Source organism: Crotalus tigris, unplaced genomic scaffold, assembly GCF_016545835.1.
Source record: "Crotalus tigris isolate CLP2741 ecotype Arizona unplaced genomic scaffold, ASM1654583v1 scf7180000019721.812232, whole genome shotgun sequence".
Lineage (NCBI taxonomy): Eukaryota > Metazoa > Chordata > Lepidosauria > Squamata > Viperidae > Crotalus > Crotalus tigris.
In genome coordinates this window covers 605,427-623,439 of record NW_024097681.1, presented here as the reverse complement: position 1 = coordinate 623,439, position 18,013 = coordinate 605,427, and the positions used below count along the sequence as shown (strand labels likewise).

Here is an 18,013-nt window from a genome sequence, read left to right as displayed (position 1 = left end):
TCCACCTTTTTATTATAAATTAAATACACATGCCATCCAAATAATAAATCCCATCCCTCCCAAAAAAGTATATTTGAATTTGTTAAGTTAACCCAATCACTAATCAACGTTAAGACGACCGCATCATAATACAGTTTCAAATTCGGCACCTTGAATCCTCCTCTCTCTCGAACATCTTGTATAATTTTAAGCTTAACTCTTGGTTTTTTCCCAGCCCAAATGAATCTATTAATACCCTTCTGCCATTCTTCTAAATTTACCTCTTCCTGTAAGATAGGTATCATTTGAAACAAAAAAAGAAATTTTGGCAGAACATTCATTTTAACTGCAGCAATTCTCCCTAACAAAGATAATTGCAATTTTTTCCAATCATTCAAATCCTTCTGCATTTTAAGCCATAACATTTCATAATTGTTTTTATAAAGTTTTACATTAGAAGCAGTTATATAAACCCCCAAATATTTCACCTTTTTTACAATTTCAAAACCTGTCAAATTAACTAAAATCTCCTTATCCAAATTAGACATATTTTTAGATAATATTATAGTCTTATTATTAACTTTAAAACCAGAAACCCATACTCATTTATAAGCCCAGGGTCTTGTGATTTACATTCAGATGCTTGGCAACTGATTCATATTTATGACGGTCACAGTATCCCAGGGTCATGTGAAGTGACCAAAACCTGCTGCAGCCACCCAGCAGAGAGGAATAAAAACCAAACACCCCCTTACCCCACCCCTGCTGCCAATCCTCAACAGAAAGGCTCACAACAATGGAAACCTCAGATAGGAGGAAGAGTGCTGCCGGGTGGGCAGGCAGATGTCTTGCTCGGCTATGCCTTGGCGGGCACTTTTTTCAGTGCCATTGTAACTTCAAACAGTCACTAAGCGAACTGTTGTAAGTCGAGGACTACCTGAACTTTATCACTTTTTTCCTTTTTTTTTTGTCATCAAGTTTTTGACACCTTGCTAGGCGACTGGTGGTACTCGGATATTGCCATATCCTAAAAGTGGTACAATGGGTGAAAAGGTTGAAAAGCCCTGCTATAAGAAACACCCTAACAAATTGAGAGATAGTCCCTAACATATACTTTTGTTTATGCTACAGGATTTGTCCTTTTTGTAAGGGGGCCCAAATGTCAACACTGCTAACATTGGATGTTCTGCTTTGACGACATATAGAGATGCAGCCTTTTTCTTTCTTACATTTTCTTTCATCTGTTGGAACCATGACAAGATAGATCTCATAGAGAAAATCTATACAGTCATTAGGTGTCAAAAATGGCTTGATGGCACATAAACAATTGAAAAGGAAATTACCAGTATTTGTGGCAATTGGTCCCATTGTTGCATTGGTTTTACTATTAGGAAATTTGTTCCAATGTTCAATTGGAATTTTGCCTTCCTTGTGTTAAATCCAGTATTCTATGATCTGAACTCTGGATGATAAAATATTTCTTGGCCCCATCTTCTATGTGATCTTCATTAGGTATTTTAAAGGTGCTATCATATTGCCGTTCAATTTTGTCTTCTCAAGACAGAATGTATGCAGGTTCTTCAATTGTTCTTCCTAAAACCTTTCTTGCTTACTTACCCTGAATATCATTCTTTGGGCTTGTTCTGTTTTTCCTGAACTTTTCTCAAAATATGCCAATGTTGGATATGGTATTATAATTATTAATTAATTATTAATTATTGTGAATAGTGGGATTTAGGGACATGTACAATATGGAAAGTGTGTTTTGCCCCAAACGTGAAACAAATATATTGTGCCCCAGATATTGTGATCATTTTTTGTTTACACCAAGTCTCAAACAAAACAACCCAGAGGGATTTTGTAATGATTTTAGAGAGAACGTAGGGCAAGGCTGATGTGCATCATTCTCTCTTTTTCCCCTGCCAACAAAACACCATTTTTCGATCTCTGTTTGGAACAAATAGCCATTTCATTCCATACCAGTTGTGGGTGCTCCATTGCAGGAGGTTTCAAGAAAAAATTGGACATTTATTTGTCCAGGATGGTATAAGGTCTCCTGTCTGGGGCAGGGGGTTGGAGAAGAAGACCTCCAAGGTCCATTCAATCCTATGATTCTATATTTTGAAGAATTGTTAAGGCTACCCACCTCCAAAAAGAATTAGCAGAGATGGCCAAACTGACTGTGCTGATAAAAGAAAAGAACATAAGTACTTTTGTTTGTACTTGGAAACCGCTTCTGGACTTTGTGCTTGAGGTGGAAAAAAATGATATGATTTTGGTTTTATCGATTGCTTTTGTATTTTCACATTTATGTTATAAATGAATAAAACTAATAAAAAAGGCTACCCAACTTCAAAAACACTGATGTTTTGAGATTTCTATTAACATTTTTCATACTAAATCATTCTTGAACTCCAGGTTCATGCAGTGGCTGCAACTAGGCTGCATAAATCCAGATTACTATGTTACAGTCAAGCAACCAATTCAATATTATCTAGGGCAGGCGTGTCCAATTTGCGGTCCATATGCCACATGTGGCCTTGGATAGTTAATAACGTGGCCCTACAATATAATAAAAATATAAAAAATAAAGGAAGTTTGTTATTTATATACTATTGACTATATTATATATTTTATATGCTACCCAAAACAATTCCTTTTTACTCAAGGCAAGCCAAAAATTTGGAAAATCATGATCTAGATGCTACTTCATTGATATGTACACTGTCCTCTCAGGAGAGACCGGGAGAAATAAAACTGGATAGATACCCAGACTTTACAAGCATCACCTTAGCACATATTCTGTACAGTACTTAGCTCCAAATATACAGTATCACCATCTGCTGTGTTCATGTGCATTAATGGGCTTTAATGTGATTTGTGTTACTGGGATTTGATTAGACCTACGTACCAGGTATTTAATCCAAAAACTAGTCTATGCCAATCTCATCCTCTATTATATTATGAAATGCTTGTAGTGGAGTTACAGAGAGTATGCAGTCTGAAGAATGGTATTACAAGAAAATCACTTAATTCTTGAGCAGAGATGTTTAGCTTTAAAAAATAGCTTTAATCAATCCAACAATGGTATACAATATTCCCTAACAATTCCTTAAAAGCTAGTTCCTGGTGTACCAATAGCTTGATTGTGATAAATTATATTACCATGCAAATAATAATTCTGGGATGAAACAACTTGTGTCTGCACAAGTCACCATGATGAAATAATCAATGCATCTGGATCTCATATCACAATTGGCTAAAAAATAAGCAGAGTTTTTTGAGAGTTTTTATGAAGTTTGCCAATGTGTTTATTTTACACAATATTGTATGTTTGAGTTCCTGTAATGACAATTAAGCCACTTATCTAATTTACCTTGCCTATTTTGCAAGAAATATATAATAGGTTTTAATTAAAAGAAAGAAATAATGTTGAAATAAAAACTTTACATCTTCTACAAGCTTAAAGTTAGAAGACTAGATTTAAGGACAGGAAGAAAAGATAAACTATTTTAATGGCAATTTGCAGGCATCTATATTCATTATAGTACTGTGTGTAATAAAAAATGCTAAACAAATTTACAAAACAAAATGTTTAATATTTCAGTTATATTTTCTGTGAAAAGTACAGCAATATATGAAATAAAATATAAGAAAGTGAAAATTAAGCTAAATCTACTTGGGCAGATTAAAAATACATGGCTTTTTAGAATAAATTTCAAAGTAAATTGCTCATTATATAGTACATAATTTTGAACTTTTGATTATTATGGCTCCTTTCTTGTTATGTATTGATTTATTTTATATTTCATGCTAATTTTATTGTTTTGCATGATTTTGACCATTTTCATTACAAAAACAAAGCTATTGTCAAATTTTCCTTCCCAGTTATAACAATCTTTTCCTAGAATACACTTTTCTTATCTGGATTTACTATTTACTAATTATGCTTGGTGTCATTATTAAATTGTGTTGGGGACGTGGAAGTGGCAGTGAAGTATATTTTAGAAAATAGATTTTTCCATAAACATTAGTATATAATATGAAAACCCTTCCTGGGATCATTGAGACCTTTAAGATGACCTTTTTAAGTGGTTAATGATTGCATAAAAAAATGCCATTACAAGAAAAATAAATTTTTTTGGAACACATGGTTAATAACTAAACTGGATCAAATGCAGTTTCACTAGATCATTTACATTTACCACTGTCTATTCTATACAATTTACTCAGTCTGTATTAGCAAACAAGAATTGCTAATCCAATGTTTATATAGTCCTGGTTCCAATAGGATGGATGGTTTTCTTAACTGGTCTCAGTCTTAACAGATCTCAATCTGATTTATTATGCTATATTCCTAAACTATATTTATTATATTTATTATAACCTGTGGCTAATTTATCACTTTAAATGGCAAAAGAAACAAAAACCTCTACACTTGAAAACCAAAAGATACAAGAAGAGAGGTGTCTAATTTTGCCCAAGCTACAGTTATATGGCACAGCTAGGGCTAGCAGATATTATAACCTTGCAGATGCTGCTCTATCTTGACAAAAGTCAAGTTGGTACATTACATTCTATCTCATAGAAAGACAGGCTTGCCAAATCATGCATCTGTCTGTTTATTAGTCTTCTTCAGGAGTTTTCTCAGGTTAGATGACATGAAGTAAGGCTTCTCAGTAGAGCCATCATTACGCTCCAGGTCTTCCACTGCAAAGAAACACAAATCCCCCTCAAGCAAAAGGATGTGAAAAGATCATTTCGGAACTAAGACAAGGAAGATAGACTAAACATGCAAATACACATAGGAATAATCCTGGCTTATGGAAATTAAGGGAAACTTGACCACTTCTTGCAGTAGTGATTAGCTCTCACTATGAGCAGAAAAGTACCTATGACAGACATTCATAATTAGACTGAAAATGATTCTGATTTGAGAATTTTCCTGTTCTGCTATTCAACAGAAAGGATGTTAGAATTTTCCATCCAAAAAGATCTGGTTAGGGACTTTTTAAAACCCTATCTTAAAGTAAGGGATAAATCTTGCCATTCTCAAAGATTCTAGGCACATCCATGAAATCTGAGGTCTTTTTTTTTCTCCCATGGAATACAAAGAAACTGAATAATAGCTTCCTTGTTCAGAAACTGTCATTAGCAAAGCAAAAGTGGAGTTATGTGACATTTTCCTATTATTCACATTTGAAAATTATTCTTAACCTCTTTTCTGAAATTAAACTTCTCTAGATAAAAATTTCCTACTCATAAGTAGGAAAACACAAAGTGTTACAAGTTTACTATGCAAATAGAAGATAAGAATCTGGCTTTTTTATGTTTCAGCATTCCTCCTTTAGAACAGTTGTGTTAATCTTTGATGCCTTTTGTTGATTGCATCTCTATATAATGCACAGAAATAGAAAGACAGAAGAAGCCTCTCCAAGGACTTCCTACCCTGGAGAAGTTTGCTAATAGTTTAAGCCAACAAGAAAGCACTTGTACAGAAGCAAGATATTTCCAAAGAGCTGAAACTAATCTGAAAGAGAAATGATGCTCATTTTGGTTATCTTCATCCCACTATTTACTTCTGTTTGCATACAACAGGGGTCTTCAAATATAGCCCTTTTATGGCTTGTGGACTTCAACTCCCAGAATTCCTCAGCCAGGCATGCTGGCTGAGGAGTTCTGGGAGTTGACGTCCACAAGTCATAAAAGGGCCACGTTTGAAGACCCCTGGCATACAACTACAATTGCAGTTATATACTAATTCAAAATCTGTTCCAACCAAAGGAAAGTATACTATTAAGTAAGCAAACCTTTGTCAAAGTATTTTATTTATATCCAAGCAGCTGCTTTCTTAAGCATCAAGATATTGCTATATTGGGCTATCTTTCTTATAGATGGTTGCACATGGAATATAGGGACATTTGGAATCTGGAAAGGTCGAATATTTGAAAACATTTTTATTGTAACAGAAATTGTTAATGTATTGCTGTGGATATTAATTTTACTTCATTTTGAATTGTTCTGGTGTTATTCTTTGTGCACCTGATAAGATATCTGTGCCAAAAGCAACCATAGTTAAGACAGCAATAGTAGAATCATACTGAGGCATTTTCTTCAACTTTAAATACATTCACCCTCCAATTTCTTTGGTATTGGAAAATCTGCTGGACAGAAACAGATTACAGTATATACCACCAATAGCTACTTGCTTGATGCAAATCATGAGCACCATCATTTCTCAGAATATCAAAAATTGCCTATGAAGGTACAGCATCTACACACAGAAGGTTTGCAGTGGGACATCTGCATCCATCTTTCCCATTTGGTGCATTGTCCCTATTCTTGACTCTCAGCATTTTTGGAAGATTTTAGGCTTCCCTTCAGGAGGATTTCACTCAAGGCACAGGACATGTAATAAGGCCGCTCAGGAGTTCCATCGTTCCTTTCCAGATCTTCGCCTTTTGGAATCCCAAACAAGACAGAGAAAGCATCCATAAAAGAATGTACAAGAGAAGCAAAGCAAAGCAAAAAATAAACAAGGCAAAGAGATATAAAGCAAAAGGGGAGAGAAAAAAAGGAAATGTTGAAGTTAGTTGCAATTAAGATTCCTCCACTAAGGAAAGAACAAAATAGCTTAGACAGTAGCTTATTTCAATGCTATTTTATAGCACAATCTTGCAGGTACAGCAGAAGGGAATTGCTATGAATTAATGGATGTGGAAAGGATGAAAAGTTACTGGTTGCAAAAATCACAAAAGAAATTAGCTTTTCATCATGCTACAATAAAACTAAAACTACAGAGCAATAGGAAAAAAGTCTGCTTTAAAACTGAATATACATTCTAGCCAATGAAGATGTATCCACTTCACATTAATTTGCTATTTTCTGTTACTAGTGGTTTTCAGACTAAAACCATTTAGCAAATTCTTGTGATCTTCTAAAAGCTTATAATTCATTCACTGGCAAGCTAAGCAGAGGGCAAGTAGGCTTAAGTACTGTGTTTCTAATCCTATTCCTGGACTTTGATAACAAATTAATTCAAGATGGAATATTTTCAGAAATTTTGAGTTAATTTAAAAGAGATTTTTTTTCTCCCTATAGTTTGCTCAAAAAGAAAAGAACATTTCTGGAACAGCAAAAATATATGCAGTGTTTAATTTTCAAAACTTACAGATACAAAATCACTGTTATTTTACAAAACTTGTATAACTTGGTTTGGTTGTACAACAAACTAAACGGAAAAATATGGTTTATGCAGACAATATTTGTAAATTATTTATTCTATTGAATTAAATGTTTTTAAATTTTGTTATAAAGAATTGCTGAAATATAATGATTGGTACTTGGATTTACTGTACAGTAATTGCTAGTGACTGAAAAAATTCTACAGGAAAGGATTAAGTCTACTACTTCTAAGTAGACAGTGGGACTTTAGATTCTTCCAGTCTCTTGCAGGAAACCCTCTCCCTTCAACTTTATGCATTGATTTCAGCTAAATGTAGTTCAATTTCCTTACTGAATACTTCATTGTAAAACAAGAACTACCACTAGCAAAACATGACACTGGAAGAACAATCTATAATGGCTGGCTCACTCATCTCCAACAGGGCAAAGAACCATATCATCTTTGTGAATTATTAATCAGGCTAGATTCCTATTACTTTTCCCCTCTGTCTTTCAACCATCCTGGTGAGCTATAGCCTGGTATTGGCACACCAATCAGCTGAAATATGATTGCTGGCAGCCATGTTTGCTTTCATGCACTCCTTGATATTTTTCTTTTTCCTCCTTAGCTTTCAAAATTAGGTCAACAGAAAAAGTCCCTGCCTCTTCCAAGATGTTACTGCTCTAAAAGTATTTCTTAGAAGACAAGGCATGAGGTAGGTATCTTCAGAAGTCGTCTGGAAAAAAAGGGGGTTCTTCTATTGAAATAGGAAGAAGTCTTAAACCCTTATTGAAGAGGCAGAATTAGCCTTTTGTCTGACTGATTACATTTCCAATTACAGCATACCATCAATACTGTGATTAAGCAAATCATGTATTCTGTTCTTTCCTTTTTTTTTTACTGGATCAGAGAAAGCCTTAATTTTCATGGGGGAAAAGGGAGGAAACGAAAAGAGGAGAGTCAAGGCTCAGGATACAGATTTGGCTACAGGAAACTGCTAATCATTCTCATTTTCCAAATCTGAATCACTATCACTATCAGCAATTTCTAGTTCTTTATTTATGATCATTTTGAATCTTAAAATTTACCTATATTGGCAAACATCTCTATCCTTTTACATACTAGTTTACTTTATTTCTTTAATATATTTCCAAACAAACTGATTTTTTTCTACATCTTAATCATTTTATGTTGTTTGAAATGAAAATATTACAAACATTTATCATCCTCCTTTCTATTAAAAAGAAACCATGGAAGAAAAAACTTACATTTTTCTAGGCTTGAAAAAGCTAAACTTGATCCACTTATATTAAAAAATATTATTTTTATACTTTTAGTCAATTTGTAAGTTACTCCTTACTGCCAGAGTTAAAATATGGAGATGAAACTATGCCAGAGATACCCAAAAGTTTTCCTTAACAAGAGGTCAAGAGAAAGCTTATGTTCGGAAACTTCCCACAGGATGGCATACTGAATCTGCTGATGATTAGCTGATTTTTCTGCCAAATGCCCCATCCAAGTGTAAAAAACTATTTCATTATCTGACAAAACTAAATGTTGACACAATTTGCCTTCAAGAAATACATATCAAGAAACAAGATAAGAAATACCTAATAAGTAAATGATTAGAGGAAAAATTTATATCTGTTGGTTCAAAAAAGACCAATGAAGTTGTTTTATATATAAACCTCAACTTAAAGCCATTCGTGATAATGGAAATTGAACTTAATGGAATAAAATCAATAGTGGTTGGCGGGTATAGGCCAAAGAAAGATAAAAGTAATTTTTTTGAATATCTAATGGATCAACTGCTACCCTTTTCGTATGAAAATTGGTTTATGTTGGGGGACTAGAGTGGACTGACTATATCAGCTTTGGACAGAACATCTACTAAGGAGATTAAATTCTCCCAGGGTAAACTACCAAAGACCTTTTTTGAGATGATGGGCAACTTAATACTAACAGACTCATGGAGACATAAAAATGACTTTGCTAGAGAGTACACTTTTTTTCACAAAGACATAAATCTTTTTCAAGGTTTGATATGATACAAATTTCTAAAAACCTTGCAAATATAATTTTAAAAGTTGATATTCTAACTAAATCCTTTTCTGATCATAATCCAGTGCTTTTAGTACTTAGAGGAAGGAGTTTGAGCTTTAGATGAAGACTAAATGAATCTATTTTGCAAAACAAAATGATTGTAAAAGATTGTAAAAAGAAATTACTTGAATATTTTGATAATAATTTAGGTAAAGGGACAAGTTTAACAACAGTCTGGGATGCTAGTAAAGCTGTTATGGGGGGTTATTTTATATAGTACAATCGATTAGAGAAGAAAAAACTTCAGGAAAAATGGAAAAGATTTTAGATGAAATTAGACAGAAAGAAATGGAATTGCAAATGACACCTACGGACTCTAAAATTCTATATCAAATTAAACTGCTAAGACAACAATTGTCTATGTTAACAGTACAAGTAATAGAAACAAAATTGAAGTATGCAAAACAAAGACATTTTGAATTTGCAAATAAACCAGGAAGATAGTTGGCATATAAATTAAGAAAGGAAAGGGTAAAGAGAATGAGAAAATCTGCGAAGGTAACAATGTAATAACAGATAATAAACTTATTAAAAAGTCTTTTTATAACTTTTGTTCCAATTTGTATAAAAAAACAGAGATACATCTAGAATAGATGAATATCTTTTAAGACAAAAGCTGCCCAAATTATCACAGACCCAGAGACAACCAGCAAGGACTGTGATGTGGAGGCTATTGTACATTGTGACACTAATGATCTGTCCCAAAAAGATGTACTCTCTGTGCAGACTGATTTCCAGAGCTTGGGGCAGGAACTTAGCAAGATAGGCTTACTTTTTCAGAGGTTTTACCAGTGTATAAGGAGCAAAATGGAAAAAGCCAGTGTATAGCAGAATTCAATATGTGGCTAAAGGAGTGGTATAAAGGGGGAGGGTTTGGTTATATTAGTCACGATGTCTGTAGCTGGTCTAAATTAAAAAATGTACAAAAGAGATGGTTTGCATCCATCAAAGAAAGGGACTGAGTTACCCGGCAATAAATTCACAGATTTTCTGAAGGAATATTTAAACTATATAAGTATTTAAAAATATTTAAAAGAGCCGAGGTGGCGCAGCAGTTAGAGTGCAGTACTGCAGGCCACTTTAGCTGACTGTGTTCAGCAGGTCAGCGGTTCAAATCTCACCGGCTCAAGGTTGACTCAGCCTTCCATCCTTCCGAGGTAGGTAAAATGAGGACTCAGATTGTTGGGGGCAATGTAAATATACACATTGTTGGGGGCAATGTAAATATACAGTAAGCAATAAACATTGCTTACTGGTGTACACCACTTAGAGAGTGCTTGCACTTAAAGCGGTATATAAGTCTCATAAATAAATAAATAAATAAATAAATAAATAAATAAATAAACTAAACAATGGGGACAGTGAGTTAATTGATACAGAACACCCCTGTCCCCGGCAATCTAAAAATTACAGGGCTATCAGTACATGTAACATAGATGTGTGTGTGGACAAAAATATCAACCTTGCTGTCAAGCAAAATCAAGCTTCTGAATAGTGAGTGCCACACAAAGTGCACTAACCAAGCGGGTGGTAAGAAAATAGGGGAACTCAGGCACCACACAGGTTATGTAGAAAGTAAACACAGGGTCAGTCATAAAGGACTCAAATGTCTATACACCAATGCACAGAATATGAACAGTAAACAGGGTGAATTAGAAATTCAGGTTAATGAGGGCAGATATGATATTGTTGCCATTACAGAAACATGGTTGGATGAAACCCACAGATGGAACACACAGCTAGAGGGATTTAAATTATTTAAAAGAAACAAACTTAGTAAACAACTTTGTCTCCCAAAAAGTAGAGAAGGGAACTAGGGGATTAGCCAAATTGGATCTAATTCTCACTAACAGAGATGAAATGATAGAAGGTGTTGAAATCACAGGAACCTTGGGAGGAAGTGATCATGAAATATTGGAATTCAACTTTATGGAAGCACAAGCAATAGAACACAGTCAAACTAGAGTCTTGCACTTTAAGAGAGCTAATTTCAATAAACTTAGAGAGGGCATGGAAAGGATTCCATGGATGAGAATTCTCAAGGAGAAAACAACTGAAGAAGCTTGAGAAATTTTGAAAAGTGAGATAATAAAAGCCCGGTCTAGCACAATACCAACAACGAAGAAAAATAATAGCTCTCAAAAGTAACCAGCATGGCTGCATAAAGAACTCTGTGATAAACTGAAAGATAAAAAGGACAAGTATAAAAAATGGAAAGAGGAGCACATAACTAAGGCAGAATTTCAGCAAATAGCCCGAGCTTGCAAAAATGAAGTAAGGAAAGCTAAGGCTCAAAATGAACTAAGGCCTGTGACCAAAGTCAAAAATAACAAAAAAAGCTTCTTTCAACATGTAAAAAACAAGAAAAAAGTTAAGGAAATGATTGGTCCATTAGTGGGGGAAAGTGGCAAGAAAGTGATAAGCAACAGGGAGAAAGCAGAACTATTTAACTCATTTTTTGCAACTCTTTACACAAAGGGAAAAAACAGCCCAACCTATCAAAAATAGTGCCATAAAAAACAGAATAGAAACACAAGTTAAGATCGGCAAGAAAATGGTAAGTGAGCACCTGTCCAGCCTAGACGAGTTCAAATCACCAGGACCAGATGGATTACACCCCAAGGTTCTGAAGGAACTGGCAGATGTGATCTCAGAACCACTGAACCATATTTTTCAAAGATCCTGGAGCACTGGGGAACTACCAGAGGACTGGAAAAGAGCTGATCTTCAAAAAAGGAAAAAAAAAATGGATCCAGGAAATTATAGACCTATTAGCCTGACCTTAATACCTGAGAAGATTCTGGAAAAGATGATCAAACAACGAATCAGCGAACACCTAGAGGCAAACAAAGTCATTACTAAAAACCAACATGGGTTTGTCAAAAACAGATCATGCCAGACAAATCTTATTGCATTCTTTGACCAAGTGACAAAATTAGTGGATCAGAGGAATGCTGTGGATATAATTTAGTTGGACTTCAGTAAGGCATTTGATAAAGTAGATCACAACTTATTACTTGATAAGATAGAAAAATGTGGGTTAGACAGCATCACCACCAGATGGATTCATACCTGGCTCACCGGCCATACTCAGCATGTGGTTCTCAATGGAACTACATCTACATGGAGGGAAGTGTGTAGTGGGGTGCCCTAGGGCTCTGTTCTAGGCCCAGCACTCTTCAACATCTTCATCAACTATTTGGACGAGGGGGTAGATGGAGAACTCATCAAATTTGCAGATGACATCAAGCTGGCAGGAATAGCCAACGCTCCAGAAGACAGGCTTAAGATACAGGAGGATCTGGACAGACTTGAACACTGGGTGCTATCTAACAGAATGAAATTCAATGGTGAAAAAAGTAAGGTTCTACATTTAGGCAAGAAAAACCAAATGTATAGGTATACAGTAGTATAGGTGGTACCTTGCTCAATAGTAGTAACTGTGAGAGAGATCTTGGAGTTCTAGTGGACAATCACTTAAATATGAGCCAGCAGTGTGCTACAGCTGCCAAAAAAGCCAACACAGTGCTAGGCTGCATTAACAGAGGGATAGAATCAAGATCACGTGAAGTATTAATACCACTTTACAATGCCTTGGTAAGGCCACACTTGGAATACTGCATCCAGTTTTGGTCATCATGATGGAAAAAGGAGTTGAGACTCTAGAAAGAGTACAGAGAAAAGCACAAAGATGATTAGGGGACTGGAGGCTAAAACATATAAGAAATGGTTGCTGGAATTGGGTATGTCTAGTTTAATAAATGAAGGACGAGGGGGGACATGAAAGCAGTGTTCCAATATCTCAGGGGCTGCCACAAAGAAGAGGGAGTCAAGCTATTCTCCAAAGCACCTGAAGGCAGGACAAGAAGCAATGGATGGAAACTAATCAAGGAGAGAAGCAACCTAGAACTAAGGAGAAACTTCCTGACAGTTAGAACAAGTAACCAGTGGAACAACTTGCCTCCAGAAGTGCTGAATGCTCCAACACTGGAAGTTTTTAAGAAGAGACTGGACAGCCATTTGTCTGAAATAATATAGGGTTTCCTGCCTGAGCAGGGAATTGGACTAGATGACCTCCAAGGTCCCTTCCAACTACATTGTGGTTGTTGTTGTTGTTGTTATTATATTATATTATTATTACTACTATTATTACTATTATTATTATCTTATGAATGACCCAATAACTACTTTTGAGATCTCTGAAGCTATTAAAAAATGAAATCAGGTAAAGCTTCAGGCCCACACAGCCTCACAAGCCAATATTATAAGTGCTTTGAAGATGAACTTCTTCAGTCACTAAAGGACATAATGAATGAAATATTACAGGGGGGAAAGATACCCCAAAGGTGGAAGGAAGCAAACATTCTGTTGTTACCGAAAGAGGGCCAAGACATTACCAGGACAAAGAATTACAGACCAATTTCATTATTAAACAAAGATTAAAAACTCTTTGCTGCAGTTTTGGTAGAAAGATTAAAGAAGATCTTATTAGAATATATACATGAAGACCAATCTGGCTTTCTGCCAAAAAGACAGTTAAGGGATAATGTAAAGGCTGTCTTGAATATTATTGAATACTTACAATGTCATAATGAGAAACAGGCAGCTCTAATATCTTTAGGTGCAGAGAAGGCCTTTGACAATCTAAATTGGATGTGTATGTTTAAAGTGTTGGAAGAAATGTATTTTGGAGAGAATTTTATTCAAGGACTTAAAGCTATTTATACATCACAGCAAGCGAAATTTGTCATTAATGGTGACTTAACTAACTCATGTGAAATTCAAAAAGGCACAAGAAAGGCAAGGATGTCCCTTGTCTCCTTTACTATTTATCTTGGTGTTGGAAGTTTTGAATAGAGATATTAGGCAATATGAGAAAATAAAGGGTATAAGTCTTAAGAAAGAAGTTTATAAATTGAGGGCATTCGTTGATGATTTGGTTATATTCCTGCAAGACCACCAAAATAATATAGAATACTTAATAATGAAATTACATGAATTTGGGTCTTTAGCAGGTTTCAAAATAAATAAACAGGAAACGTTGACTAAGAATATGTCATAAGGATAATGATATATTGACTAAAAGACGGATTTTAAAGTTGAGAAAAAGTTGAAATATTTGGAGGTTCTGTTGACGAATACAAATATAAAATTGTTTCAAAATAACCATGTGCCTCTCTGGAATTATATCAAAAAGAACCTACAAAGATGGGATAAACTGCATTTATCATTATTGGGTAGGATCTCTGTAATTAAGATGAATGTTTTACCAAATATGCTTTTTCTGTTCCAGACATTACCAATACTTACAACTGAAACTCCATTTAAACAATGGCAAGGGGATATTTCCAAGTTCATATGGGGGGTTTTAGGTTTACCAGGTTTAAAATTGTATTTTGATGTACGTTGCCTGGCCTGGTTAAAACAGTGGGCAAACCCCCAGAATTAAGAGGCTACTTGATTTGTAAGGTCATGAATTAAGGATTGGATGGCATGGTTATTTATGGTATGATAAAGTTAAAGTTAATGTTGATTTTAATAATCACTTTGTAGAAGTGCCATACTAAGAGTATGGAATAAATATAAAACAAGATTCTCCACAAAGTTGCTTCTTTGGGTGTCCCCACAGGGAGTTTTTTAAAGAAAAGAAATGGTTGCAAAGCCAGACTGGTGGACTTATGGTAAAATAATACTCTTCAATTTAGGTCATCCTACTCTTAAATCAAGGAAAGACTTAGAATGAGAGGGTTATGCTTGTCATTGGTTTACATATCAACTGAAAGTAAGATTTAAATTAGATAAAAAGAGTTATGGGTTTGGTTTTGTTAAAAATGAATTTGAAACATTATTGTGTAGTAGTGATGAACATATTATTGCTAAGGTTTATAAAATGTATTGAAATTGAATTTGGAAAATGAACATGTAAAACATTGTATGATACAATGGGCAAGGAACTTTGGATATAATATGCTGGAACAATGGGAGAATATGTGGACAAAAAGCTTAAAATTTACATTGAATTACAATTTAAAAGAACACTTTTATAAGATGATGTATCACTGGGGGAACTTCCGGTGGATAGCGTCGATGATGGCGGCTACATTGTAGCCGTCCTCCTGGGAGAGCATGAGAACCGCGGAGTGCAGCAGATATCAGCTGTCCCGCAGCTCGAAATCTCCCTCCCGGGTGAAGGGGGGGAGAAGAGAATCACCCGAATAGAGGTAGAGCCTCTTAAACCCCCCAGGAATTTTTTTCTTGGGGGGTGAAAAGAGAGCTCCCTCGGAGTTCGGGTTGCCTCCGCCTCCCAGCTGTCTTTGATCCTTTGGGAACAAAGCAAAACGCTGCTACCACCTCCGTGCTTAAAGAAACTTGGTGAGTTACTTTTAAAGCGTACAGAGCTGGGTAAAGGATTGAATTTATTGGTTTTTATTTGATTTTTAGTTTAGGTTGATCTTTTTTTCTTCTTTGTTTGTGTGGAGAGTGAAAGTAAAATGGCGATTTGAAAGTTTTTTGGTTTTTTTTTTCCGGAAAAAAGTGAGTCAAACGGAACGTTATGGACTATATAGTTTTCTTTTAAACTTTTTTCCTTTTTTTAAAGGTGGATTTGAGATTTTTTAAACTCTTTGTTTTTTCATTTTTTTTGAGGATATTTTTATTGCCTTTCTTTTTTTAAGAAGGAAGAAAGAAGAAAAAAGATCTTTTGTTTTTTTAAAAAAATGGCTTCAAAGAGGCAAGCAGCTTCTACAGTTCCTAAGGTGGCTTCTTCTCCTGCGATTCTACCGGCACAACAACCTAAAGCTACACCACCACCCTCTCCTCCTTTTCCAACAATAACGGTACAAGATATGAAAGATATAATGGGAAATGCTGTATCTCAAATCAGAGGGGAAATGAAGGAGCTTTTGGAGCAGAACAATACTATTCTGAGGCAAGACATAGTTATGGCATTAACAGGACTTGCTTCTGTGGTTGAGAAGCTAGACTCTAGAGTGGAAGAGGTTGCAGACAAGGTTGACATTTTGGAAGACAAGTTTGAAGGCATGGAAAAAAAGATGGAAATTTCACAAGATGATATTGTTATGTCTCAGTATTGGGAAATGGAACATGCTTTAAGAATCAGAGGGCTGAAAGAGGACATGCAGCAGGACCTGACAGAGATTGTGGTAAATGACTTTGCTGTTATTTTGAATAGAGAGAAAGAAGAGATATTTAGAGAAGTTGAAAAAATTTACAGAGTTAACTCCTGGGTCGCAAAACAAAAAAATTTACCAAGAGATGTGGTGATTTATTTTGCAAAGAGATCTCTGCGTAATGAAATCATACAAGCTTTCTATAATAAGAGGTTCCAGATTGCTGCTCAGGATGTCATTATTTTAAAGGAGATCCCATCTAAAATTTTAAGAAAGAGAAAAGACTTTGCCTTTTTAGCTAATGAGCTTAAAAAAAGAATGATGCTATTTAGATGGGAGATTCCGATGGGTATTGTCGTGAGCCATGCGGGGACGCATTATAGACTTAACACAGTTACTAAAGCAAAGGAGTTTTACAGCTCGGTCCTGGGAGCAGGCTCACCATTATCTATGATGCAGAAAGGTTTGGATGGCAAAGAGGTGGAACAGCAGTCTGAAGGATTAGGTGTGATGGTCGCTGGAAAGTTACAGGCGGAGTGGTCGCGTCAAACAGAGATCAAAGAGCAAAGAATGACCCGTGCAGCATATAGACGTAAGGAAAAGGAACAACAGAAGAAAGAAGTTAAAGAATCTCTTCAAGAAATTGTTTCGCCGCCGGTGGGAGGAGCAAGACCCAAGAGTTCTGCAGCATATTCTTCAATGGCAGATCTTCAAGCAGTCTTCTCCAGGCTTCTGGTTAAGGGAGATGGTAAAGCTCCTGACCTGGAATGCTAATGGCCTTAACTCCCCCCAAAAGAGAAAGAAAATCTTTCATTACTTAAAGCAATACAATAATGATATTATTTGTTTGCAGGAAACTCATATTATACCTAAAGATCAAAAATATCTAGTTAATGCTCGCTTGGGATCTCATTTTGTATCTTCTGCTCCTGGGAACAAAGGGGGAGTAGTTATTTATGTTAAGAAAAACTTATCAGCCTGTTTGGTAGAATCTGATCTTCAAGGGAGATATGTCATGATTGAAGTTGCCTTATATGGTAAGAAAGTACTTATAGTGGGATTGTACGCACCAAATCAACAACAGGAACAATTTTATAGACTGCTACACCAGAAATTAACTTTGTTGGATTATAGATCTGTTATATTAATGGGAGACTGGAATGGTGTGTTAGATACTCAAAGAGACAAAAAAGGATCTTCTACTTCTTTCAAACAGGCTAAATTACCTAAAGCCTTCTTTGAGTTGAAAGAGGACTGGGAGCTGAGAGATTATTGGCGTGAACGCAATCGGGAGGAGAGAGATTTCACTTTCTTTTCAGATAGACACCAATCTTTTTCAAGAATTGACTTTTTTTTATTACAACTGATTTATATTTTAGGGTAAAGAATGTTAAAATTTTTCCTAGGACATTGACGGATCATAGTCCAGTTTGGATGGAGTTGGTTGATGAAAAAGAGGAGAGGAGATCGTGGAGGATGAATGAAAACTTATTTAGACAAGAAAAGAATGTCCAAAATTTAAAGGAGCATTTAAAGGATTATTTTGTTTTAAATATGCATAAGGGAACTTCAATGTCTATGGTATGGGATGCAGGTAAAGCCTTCATGCGAGGGATTTTGATACAAATAAATAATG

At 35.3% G+C, this 18,013-nt stretch overlaps 1 protein-coding gene across 7 annotated transcripts in view; it reads right to left on the bottom strand.

Moving 5' to 3' along the window:
• Positions 1–3,275: 3,275 nt before the first annotated feature.
• The window catches only part of SLC44A2 (solute carrier family 44 member 2), a 260,738-nt gene continuing 246,000 nt past the window's right edge, over positions 3,276–18,013 (bottom strand). For 4 of the 7 annotated variants that reach the window (XM_039364296.1, XM_039364294.1, XM_039364300.1 and 1 more), the window contains one exon: positions 3,276–6,437. In XM_039364296.1, the coding sequence (XP_039220230.1) occupies positions 6,404–6,437 (34 nt within the window). In that variant the 3' untranslated portion in view covers positions 3,276–6,403. The remainder of the gene's footprint in view (positions 6,438–18,013) is intronic. The other 3 variants (XM_039364297.1, XM_039364295.1, XR_005559275.1) reach the window with 2 other exon arrangements.